The following is a 12,239-nucleotide window of genomic DNA, read 5'->3' as shown; positions in this document are numbered from 1 at the left end:
TAACAAGGTTAAACAAGGTCATACCAAGTGTTCATGAGTGTCACAAATGTAATTTTAAGGCACAAAAGAGACAATGTTGCTTATTATTTTCATATCATGTCATCAATTATCCGAGAGATACGAATGACCCTCACTTGACCTCTGTCGTGCACCGAACCCCCGATCTGCAGTGTGAAGCGATTGATGTGAAATGTTTTCATGAAAGATTAATTCAGGCAAATTAGCTTAATGTATGAGACCCGAATCGAGTCCTGTTGCATAACGAGGATTTCTTCACCTCTCCAAATTTCTGCAGCTGTTAGAGGGAGATGATTATGCAACACGCACACACACACACACACATTCGCACACAAATTGCACGTGTATCAGTGCACACTCACACAGTAAATTCGATGCACACACAAGGTTGCTCACAAACACAGACGTACGAAAAGAGAAACAATAACACACAGAGAACATCAGTAAGTGTCTCTGGGTTAGCGAGTGAGTTTTAGATGACTGTGCAGTACAATTACCTCCTTTGAATAATTGAATCCTCAGAAGTTAAGAAGCGGTGGCCAGGGGTTTGCTTTGTTGTTCCTTGAAGAACAATTAGAGAGAGAGAGAAGGGGGGAGGGAGGGAGGAAGAATGAGTCATGGTGACTTTGGGAGGGGGGGGGGGGGCGGTGGGACTTAAGACGCCTGTCAGAGTTAAAGAAGCTCTTTGTAGATAATGAAAAAGAAATAATGGAATAAAGAGATCCACTCACACTGTTTGCTCTACTGTTACATAACATGCACATGCAAGCACAAAAGAATGCACACACCCTCATGCACGCAAACGCCGACAAGCACTAATTATCACACACACAAACACACATTATCTTACACACTTAGAGTCTCTAAGAGTGTGTGTAAAGAAACGTAATATTCTCCTGTATTTACCCGTTGCTGCACATTTCTTTTAACAAGACCTATTATGCTCATTTTCAGGTGCATACTTGTCTTTTGAACGTGTTTACATACTTTAATGTTAAAAAAAAACACTATTTTTCTCATACCAGCTGTGCTGCAGCACCTCTTTTCACCCTCTGTCTGAAACGCTCTGTTTGAGCTCCTGCCCCACCACAAGTCCAGTCTGCTCTGATTGGTCAGCTGGCCCACTGTTCGTCAACCCTTTTGGACTCCGCTCTAACTAGCTTTGTTTGAGGGTGTGCCAAACTAGCGGCTAGGCAGGTATCATACAAATGTGTTACTCAGTGTTCATTTTGTTAACAAAAACTATGACGAAATATGTTTGTTTTCCATGACTAAGACGAGACGGCCCCGATATCTTTTAACACAAATGGTGACGATATCAAACATGCAATATCGTCGACGAAAAAAGACGAGACTAAAATGTAGTTTAAAAACATAAAAAACATTACCAAAATCTCTCTTTATTTTTGTCACCTTCCACCTCCTCTTCCCCTCTCTCTGTCAAACACACAACGCGCTGCGGCGTTGGCGCTCAGTCCGTCTTTGCCCTTCTTGTGCCTCGATTCTGACAATTCTGCTACTGTAATGCATAAAGTTGTCGGTTTGCGGGTTGGGCCGGGTTCGCGTGGTTAATAACGCATATTTTTACATGTTGTACAAGTGGATTGTCTCTCACCAGTCCGGTGGGTGCGACTGAATAGCGCATCACCAATGAGCAGAGTCAGGTGGACTCAAACTAACTGCAAAGCTGCATTCTTAATCATTCAACCTGTGTTTTTCATCAGATAATAAGATAAAAAATTATGTTAAATAAGTTTGACTAAAATGACATAAATGTTCAATATTCTGTAATCTGATGATTAAACAGGACTATGATTAAAAAAAATTAAAAAGATGGTGAAATTAAGAGATATTACTCTAAACTTACTCTAGACTAAAATGTCTTGGGATGTCGTCGACTAAAACTAGATTAAAACTGTGAAGGATAAAAATGACTAAAATGTGACTAAAACTAATAAGCATTTTCATTTAAAGACTAAGACTAAATCTGAAATAGATGGCAAAATGAACACTGGTGTTACTTGGTGACATCACCACGTTGCGGAAGAAAAGGCGGGGCTTCAAGCAAGGTGTTTCAGGGAGTTCAGGAGCAGTGTTTCTGTGGGGGAGAGAAAATCCCTTTGGAGTGGACTTTGGGCTTTGTAACGTTTCAGACCTTTTACATGCACAAAAAAAAACTATATAACACACTAAAGGAAAGGGAGAAAGCACAAAAGCAGAATCGGTCCATTTAAAGTTATGCCTGACAAGGTTAACCAGCCAGACTGGATATAAGAAATTTCGATGAACACGGATCTCATGTGCTCTAACTGGACAGTTTATTTGACAATCAGGAAAGAGGTGAGGGACCAAAGGAAAGAAGGAAAAAAGAGGACAAAAGCAAGAAAAAGGAGAGAGAGAGAGAGGAGAGGAATAATGCAGACAAAAAACAATCAATGAAGAGGCTAGATTTCTATGAAACAACAGCCTCTCCCGATGTTTTGTGTCGCTCTTTACTGTCAAAACTGTCCAGTCAAACCAAAGGAATGATGGGTTGGATGTGGTATGGTGTTGAGGCTAATGACGCTGTCCATGGTGCTGAAAAGAAACAGTTGAGATCTCAGTGGGACGCTTGATGGCTCTGTCCGTGGTGCTGAAAACGGCTGAGCTACATTCAGGGAAAGATGAAAACCAAGGAGGACATTCTCATCTCTTTTCTTCTCTCTCTATTATCTGTCTCCCATCTGTTCATCTCACACTCCCTCTTCCCCGTCATTCCCCTTCATCAGTTTTTACTCCTCCTCATCTGTCATTCCCATTTTTGTGACATACAGTCTACAGACTACAGTAATCTACCAAGTTTACCTGACTAAATTCTTCCTTGGAAAGTAATATATTTAATTAAAGCTGCACTAATCAATATTTTTTGCACTAACAATGGATCAAATGACAGATATTTATATACAACTCTCTGCATTATATAACTCTGCAGTTTCCCTCAGCTCAGCAGAGAATTTGAGCATCTTCCTTTTGGTTCCATCTCTTATTATCCTTGTTTCCAGCCACAGCAGGCAGCTGTTTTCAGTAAAAAAGACTCTGATAAACCCAGTGTACACTACCTGCCCAGCACCAAACAGCAGACAGACAAAGTCAATGACTAGCTGGTGAACATAGTGGAGAATTTAGCCGCTGATTTCCCTCAGGAGATGGTGGTGACCAAAACAGAGTTAAAAGAGTGAATATTGGAAATACATTCATCAAGTGAAAAATAGAAATATGACTCCAAATAAATGCCAACGTTGCTACATGTCTGCTGGATGAATACAGTAGGGAACTGTTTGCTAACATGTTATCATCTCAACCTTTATGTGCCCATTATATATTTATCAGAGTGATATTTATGGCTGCTACAGCTTTGCTTCGCTGCTACATTGTGGCCAAAAAGAATCAATGATAGCAGGTTTAAGCATTTTTTTATAGATTGATAATGGAAGTATTTCACTGATATTCAGTAGGAATCATGTTTTTAGTTTTAGTTTTTTTATAAAACAGTAGTGACTTTACACAACAATGATAAAAAAACGGGGGAAAATACTCAAAGAAAAGACTAAGAAAACACGGTGAACACATACACATACTGAACTTGGCATGATATATAACAAACATAACAGAACAGAAAATGATGGAATAATAATCTATGATAACATCTTGCAGTTACTGTGAAATACATTTGTGTAATTCCCTAGTGTTTAAAGGGGAAATCTGTTAAATATGTCACACGTGTTTTTGTGTATGATTGAGTGTGTAACGGTGATAAAATAAATTAATGAAAAATATTATAAGATCCTCACATTGTCAAAATCAGTCAGAGTTTACATCTAGAACTAAACCTTTAACTTTTTGGATCATGTTACAACTGCAGTGTGACTATGATCATATAAATCCTGTGACCTTGTTTGTGTTGAGGTCGTCATTACATCTTGTTTTCAAGAAATATTCTTATTCAATTCATATTAATAAGTAACTACTAGGTGACATCACAGTGACTACGTCCACTTATACAGTCTATGATTGTTTCTATAGAAATATTGATTATTGCAGCTGGGTGGAGCTAGTTTTTCCGATTCTGATTATTTACATGAGAATTTATATATATTTTATATATATATATACACGTAGTATTGTCTTAATTGAGGTTAAATTGTATTACTGCAAATGAAAGTGTTTCAATTTATGGTTTCTGAGTTTAAAATAAATTACAATTGGCAGCATGTTGACAGTTATTAGATGACTTCACCATCTCTCGATACACCTTCAGTATATTGCCTTCAGTCCTTTCTACCTTTATGCCCTTCATTCACTTTGCTACCTCTTTTATTAGTCTGTTTCTCCTCCACTTCTCTTCGCCTTCCCCAACTATCTCTCCAACAGGAGAGTTTTATAAGTAAAAGGCGCTGTCCATCCCCATGTTTATCACCAGCCCTGTGTGTGTGTGTGTGTGTGTGTGTGTGTGTGTGTGTGTGTGTGTGTGTGTGTGTGTGTGTGTGTGTGTGTGTGTGTTCGTGTGTGTGTTCGTGTCTCTGTGTGTGTAGATGTATAGCGTTCCTCTGCATTACGTAAAGTGCTGAGCAGACAGACGGTCAAAGTTCAATGCATCCAATGTGTGGGCTGAAGGCAGAAAATAATGGTGTTATCCCGGGATAAGCCCTCGTTTACCCTGCAAATAGAGTGTGTGAGAGGGAAGAAGGAGAAGGGAAGGGGGTGGGGGGCTGGATGACAGAGAGACTTGCTCATTGAAATCAGTGTACTGAAATGACTCCATTTAACACACACAAACAAGAACGAGACTAAAGAAAGAAAGTAGGAGAGGAGCAGGGAATGAGTGGGCAAGCAACGGGTGCCACAACTCTTTCTAGTCATTTCATCACTCGCTTTATGTGCCAGTTGTCATTGCAAAGTTAGACATTCAAGCAGTTTTTGCCACTAAAGACAGCCAACAAGGCACATTTTATTACATCACTGCATGTTAAATGTAGTAATCCAGATGAGTAAGAACTCTTACAGAGAAATACAGTGCAGTCACAGCCACAGATTCAAAAAAGCTTTCACGCTCATCTGCACATCCATCCACTATAATAAAAAGTTATGGTAGAGGATTTAAAAAATTAAAGGTGGATGAGTGCTCCCCACACACTGCTTTCATTGCAAGACAACAGATGGCCTGCCTCACAATCCCTGAGAGAGAATAAAAGAGCAGAAGAGTTACAGGAAGAAGTAGGTGAGTGAGAGAAGAAGGAGGATGGAGGGAGGGGAAGGGGAAAAAGACATGAGCAGGAAGAGGCATATGACAGGAAATGTAACAGAGAGAAACTAGGTGATACAGAGAGCTCAAGATAAAAAGACACATGGAGAGAGAATAGGAGGAAGGAAGCTAGGCAGCATCTGCTCAATCTCTGTAGATGTGTTGATTACGTGATTTAGAGGGACCACAGCACGATATACTTCACCACACCTCAAACAAATGTTTGCGTGTCATTTTTGCGAGCAAAAATATTAATGAAGGAAGCCCATATGTTACACACATGCCACCCAGTGAAAGCCTTAACATGCAACGAGTATGCAGTTACCTAACATGTTCCTGTTTAAGGTTGTAATTTCTTTACATTTTGTAGCAGCAGCATCTAACAATAAAATTATTTTCAGAGACTGAAATATTATAAAATGATTAGATATAAAATGCCAAGGACATAGTACGCTGTGTTACTATTGATGTCAGTGCCTTTATCAGCTTTGTGACATAGTCACACACTGACTCCAGGTGCTGTAAGGCTGGCTGAGCAATGGAAATAGTTACGAGGGCTGTGTATTGGCAAGAGTCTGGTGATATGATACGTATCATGATACAGGGCTAACAATTCAATATATTGTGATTTATTGCAATACGGTAACAAAGGTGATATATTGCGATTTTAAAAAAAATCTAATTTTAGGGTAACTGTCATACATATGTATAAAATCTGAGTACAAAAAAGTCACTATATGAAACGGCTACTATGGGGACTAACATTACACATGAATACAATTGGACTCATTGGATCCACAAGCGTCTGAGCTTTACAGTGATACTCAATTTATGTAATTCAAGACTGTTTAGGGACCTCAGTATGCAGAAATATTCAAATAAACCATTTTAGAATAGATGAAGATTACACAAGTTTGTACTGCATGCAAAAAACTGCGTGGTTTTTGCCTCAAAACTGCATGTGATTATCATAAAGTGGGCATGTCTGTAAGGGGGAGACTCGTGGTGTACCCATAGAACCCATTTTCATTCATATTTCTTGAGGTCAGAGGTCAACGGATCCCTTTGAAAATGGCCATGCCAGTTTTTCCCCGCCAAAATGTAGCCTAAGTTTGGAGCATTATTTAGCCTCCTTCCCAAGCTAGTATGACATGGATTACCAATAACAATGGATTCCTTACATTTTTCTAATTTCATATGATTCCAGTGCATTCACTCTAGCTTTAAAACTGAGCATGCTACAACTTCTGAAATACAGAATAGCGGCCGGGTCCGCTGGCGGGGCCATCACATTTTTAAGAGGTTAATTAAAAATCTATACAGCGTTAAAGAGAATCGATACAGTAATGCGAAGCATAATATCGCGATACTCATGTTTATCGATATTTTCTTACGCCCCTAACAGTTACCACTTCAACATTCATGCTGCCCAGGGTCCAAAATAACAAACATCGTTTCCCAAAATTGTTTGAGGAGTGCGATCATGCATTCAAATTGCTCTGCAAAGTTGTTTAGGAATCACATTTCTTGTACATGTTAAGCTACGAGTGCAAATCCTATTATTTAAAGGAACAGTTTGGTATTTTAGCCACTGTTAGATGAGAAGATCAACACCACTCTCGTGACTGCAGTGTTGTACTGGCCATCTGGCACACCGGGACAAATCCCGGCGGGCCGCCAAACATCCGACCCTGTCCGTCTCCGGCCCTCTCTCTGTGCCTGTCATTCGGGGTGAGCATGAGATGAGGACGTGTTCAGGACTGGGTCCACTGGCTGAAGGGGGGCTTTAAAATGAAATAACTAAATCCTTCAGATTTGCTACAAATTCTAGTTTTCAAAGTTGTGAGATAATGCTGGTTGCATGCAGGGAGTGAAGACAAATGTATGATTTTGTAGTTTCCGCTCTAATAATTTAATGTGCACATTGGCTAGTCACCTAAACAGCTGGTGCTTAACTTTCATTCTTTGTTACATTCTCATATAGAAATGTCTTATCCCTGGTACAATCAAAACAACAACATGTGTCACAAAGTAAAGTTCTCCTCCGTGGCCTCCTCCGACCTGTCCTGCCCTCTCAGTCCTTGTTTCTGCTTCCCTCATACGCTTACATGAAATGATGTGACATATACGCCACTTGGCTGTTCATCCAGTGTGCCCTACAGTTCTATAAGTGCACTCATCTTAGGCCGCGTGGCTATAGCAGGACTCCAACTCCCTCCCTGCTAGTTTTTATGCATTAAACAACACAGGAGTCTCTTCTCTTTCTCTCTTCTTTCTACCCACGCCACTCCCTCCTCCTTGCATCTATTTTCCTCTCTTCTTCTCTCCATCCATCTCTCTCTCTCTCTCTCTCTCTCTCTCTGTGTGTGACAGTAGTCATGTCAGAGTAAGGCTGGCTGAAGCCCTTGCAGCAGTCTGCCTCTTTGATGTTGAGCCCTGCTGAATTAGGCCATCACCCAGCGGTGCTCTGCTGCCTGCCTGCACACACTAGTCACACACACACACGCTTGCAAGCACACACATACAAACAACAACAAATGCATGCTTCGTAGGAAAGCATGCATATGCAAAACAGACATACATAAGTACAGAAGTGGTCAGCGCACACGCACAAGGTCTCCCAATACCTTTAAAACTGTGCACTGAAACCAAACATTTCCTGTTCTCATCCTCCCATTTTCACATCGCGAGTTACATTTCATATACTCTAAGTCCTCATTTCCGGCTCCTCTTCTCTTTAATAAACATAAATTTGAATTCTTATGAGTGCTTCTCCTCTGAGGCCTCCATACTATAGTACATCAAAGAATGCACACACACACCCATGAAGACACACACACGCGCGGGGAAAATGTAGGACATTCAGAGAGAATTTATTCAAGAATACAGAATACAGGGAAGAATTTATTCCCTTTCAATCTGCTCTCTCTCTCTCTTTCTCTCTCTCTCTCTCTCTCTCTCTCTCTCTCTCTCTCTCTCTCTCTCTCGCTCTTACAATTTGGTCGTATGAATAGCAGCAAAGTGACTAAGGCAGGAAGCTTCCTGAATTACACATAAAAACAGGCTGATGACCTGAGATCTCATAAAATGATGTCTTAAAATGGAAATATATATACTCTGTTCACAAAGAGAAATTCGATTCAGTTGCAAAAAGATGAGACTTTGGTATCCCACCTTCCCAAATCATATGTAGAAAAAATATGTGACAGCCCTGAGTGAAGCCTTCATGTTCATTGACAATCTTACATTCAACTAAAACCTTCCCCAAACATTTAAGCTACAATAATCGATATTTCTATAGTAACAATCATGGACGTATTACATACAGAAACGACACGTACAAAAGTACTGAAAACACATCACAAATGTTACTAAAAGACATGTCACAAACATCACTTCAAAATAACTCAACACTTTGGGACAGGACCGCCGGTCTCCTGGTTGAAAGGCCTGTTTGTTGGACCCATCCTCCTCACTTTTTATTCTACGTAACTAGCCCTAAGCGTAGCATATTTACGCAGATGCGTTTACATTGCAGTCAATACAGACCACATGGCGTACAAATGACGCACCAAAAGCAAGAACAGCGTTCTCATTGCACGCAAAATGATAAATTACCGTGTCGTTCGTACGCCATTTAGTGCGACCAGGCTGAAACAGCAGATAGACAAAGTTAGCAACTAGCTGGTGAACATAGTGGAGCATTTAGAAGTTTAAGAACCAGATATTTGCCTGAGGAGCTGGTGGAGACCAAAAACGGAGCTAAAAGGAGTGAAAATTTGATTTACAACTTTTTTTAACTGACTCACTCTGAATAAAAATAGAGGAATCAGGAAAGTGTTTGAGAGATTCAGCACTTTCCATCTTTACAAAACTAATACATGATCCGCACCATCTCTTCCACATCCCATTATCCTTATCCCATCCCACGCCTTAATAGCATGACTGTTATTTAGCACAGTAATGTCAAAGCAAAGCAAGCTGTACATGGTTTATAATGAGACCTCTCTCTCTCTCTCTCTGTCTCTCTCTCTCTCTCTCTCTCTCTCTCTCTCTCTGGTGGCCAGGAACAACCCTGTGGTCAAACTGGAGACCGGCCAGGGATCTTTCCATCAATTAGTAGATTTTTTTTCCCCCCTGTCTATCTCTGCCTTCAACTCTCTCTACTATCTATCTTTCTGTTCTTCACTCCATCTCTCTCTCTCTCTCTCTCTCTCTCTCTCTCTCTCTGTCCGTCTCATTATTTTCACTGTTGTTGGCTCGCTAGAGGAACGCTTGAGAACATGGCATCTGAATGTAGGACACTTAAAGAGCGAAAGCTCTTATTTTAAATGCTGTTATTAAGTAATCACTCAAAAGATCCCACAAACCTACTTTATTCATTTTGATATTGTTTTTATTTGTGTTTATTTACTTGAGGGTCACGCCCCTTTATTAAATGTCTATTTTTTGCAGTGTTGGTAGATGAATGAGTGAGGCGAGCAGCTGGTACCAGCGGTTCACATAAAACAATAGCAACCCACATTTTTACACACACACACATAAAATTACAACACACAGTTGTGCCTCCCTGCACTCCACGCCGCACACAGCGTGTCATCACTGCATATCAATTACACGGGGAAGTGAAGATCTATTTCTAATTCAATCAGTCAGCGCTGGTGTCACATCCCTCGCTCTCTGGCTTTCTCCCTGCCTCGCCCGCTCTCGCTCTCCTCTTTCCCCGTCGCTCCATCCTCACTGATGCGTCTCAGTCATCATGAGGCTGGTGGACACGGGTGTCAGGTTTGTGTGTTTGGTTATGCATGTGTGTGTGCGTGTGTGTGTGTGTGTGTGTGTGTGTACTTCTAACCCAGTGGGAGACAATTTATGTTTTAGAGACATTTTCAGAATTGGAATTGGCATCAGCTTTATTGGCTAAGCATGTGTGTACACAACAACTTTCAGGAAGATAGATAGAAAAGACATACAGCTAAAAACAAGGACAACAAAGTGGAACAAAGATATACACATGCAGTATGGTGGTTATGTACAGTACATTCTAAAGGTGGGGGAAAAAATTGATACATGCATAGTATTGCAATATTTTCCGTGGCAATATTGTATCGATGCACAGACGTGAAGCATCGATCTTTTATTTTATAAACTATTATCCTCTTAAGAATCCGACGGCCTGCCGGTGGGCACCACTATTCTGTCTTTTAGAGGTTGTAGCAGGCTCAGTCTTAAAGCTAGAGTGAAGCTAGTTGTATCACATGGAAGTAGACAACCTAAGGGGTCCCTTGACCTCTGACCTCAAGATACAGTATGTCAATGAAAACTCTGAGAGGAACAGAGTGAAAACTCTATCTTTTTAGATAAAACACACACTCTTACCACTGGCTCTGCTATATTCCCACAAAGCTAGTTCATTTTTCAGGTTAGGTTACAACATGTTCACAACTGTTTTTCACACAAAAAACGATTAAGACACGTTTTTACGTGTAAAAACTTATATACAGTCCCTTTAATAAACACATACATAAACATTACATTTGAGTTAAATCAATAATATCAACAAATATAGCACCTAAAGATGAATCCGTTTAAGTTGTGATGTGAAGTGACTACCTCACACACCTTTTTTTTGCCATAATGTAATACTGCAAAGTTTTGACATAATCAAACTGTGACTCATAATGTCATAATTTCTCATAAAGAAACCAAACTGCTTTCTGTTTGTCAGAAAGTAAGGAGACATATACTGTATGTGTCTACGTTCTAAGTTCGTGAATGTTATTTTTGCTCGTCAGCTATCCGTGTGTGTATTCTAGCGGTAGGCCTATATTAAGTCTTCTTCCTTCCTGCGCAACCTGCTCATCTAAAGGCTTTATGAATATATTTATTAATTTAAGCAGAAACATTATGTAATGAGGGCTGATAGAAAATGTGCAAATGGTTATCCAGCCTCAGCTGGAGCATTACATCCATCCTCCCAAAAAAGAGCTTAACTAGCATCTTACGTCACATTTGGAATACTGTGTTCAAACGTTACGTTTAAAGGAAAAAAAACTTTAAAGTCTGAATCAGTCCTAAAAGGCCAGGATGTACCAGAGTTACACAGGACTTGTGATATTGTTACTCCCTCTTGAGAATATTCTCATAACACCAGTTGATTGAAACATGTACTGATTTGCATTTCCTCTGGCTGACACTTCAGAAATGTATTTTCTTTTTTACGTGTACAACATTTGAATGGAAACTTTCTGATTCTCTCTGGTCCTCAGATCATAACCATTTGAACAACGCCGCCTTGTCTCCCCTGGGTCCAGCCATGGCCTTGTCTCACCCTCACAATAACCTGGGAATCGGCTTCAACAAGTACACCTCGCTCAAGGCCGTGGGTAAGGAGGATTACAAACACACACACACACACACACACACACACACACACATCCGGACTGCATGGAGACACAATGGATTAAACTAGTGATGTGAACATAACAAGACGGATACAGAGCTATGCTTACCGTACTGAGGTCAGCGAGGTCAAATACAGTCTATACAAACCTGTATCAGGAGGTTGATAATTGCTAAATGTCCCTCTATTGATGCACACACTGCGTGGGAAAGGAGAGCAAGCACCAATTAGGGTAATGATTTTTCATGAGTCTGACTCTCATCCAACCATGTTGACTCATGTTTGAGTGCTGTGGCTGATTTAAGATATCTCCATATGCTCCATATATATTAGATCGCGGCAGCCATGATGTAAGAATACAGAGAAATAAGATATTTTTCTGACCTTTCACTTGATCCAGTCTGTTTGTTATTGTGTCCCAAGTCCCGCTCAAGGAGAAGTCTCGTTGTGAAATTTGAATATCCGTCTCAAATAAATACGGGCGGCCATCGAATTTCAAAGACCTCATCCACATTGTGGAAATCATCTAAATATTCAGCC

General features: G+C 40.3%; 1 protein-coding gene across 3 annotated transcripts in view; it reads left to right on the top strand.

Moving 5' to 3' along the window:
* LOC119501941 (protein shisa-8) overlaps window positions 1-12,239 on the top strand; it is a 171,326-nt gene that overhangs the window by 138,995 nt on the left and 20,092 nt on the right. For all 3 annotated transcript variants that reach the window (XM_037792716.1, XM_037792715.1, XM_037792714.1), the window contains one exon: window positions 11,566-11,682. In XM_037792716.1, coding sequence (XP_037648644.1) covers window positions 11,566-11,682 — 117 coding nt within the window. The remainder of the gene's footprint in view (window positions 1-11,565; window positions 11,683-12,239) is intronic.

Source organism: Sebastes umbrosus, chromosome 14 (genome assembly GCF_015220745.1).
Source record: "Sebastes umbrosus isolate fSebUmb1 chromosome 14, fSebUmb1.pri, whole genome shotgun sequence".
In the NCBI taxonomy this organism is placed as follows: domain Eukaryota; kingdom Metazoa; phylum Chordata; class Actinopteri; order Perciformes; family Sebastidae; genus Sebastes; species Sebastes umbrosus.
This window is presented reverse-complemented; position numbering and strand designations above follow the sequence as displayed.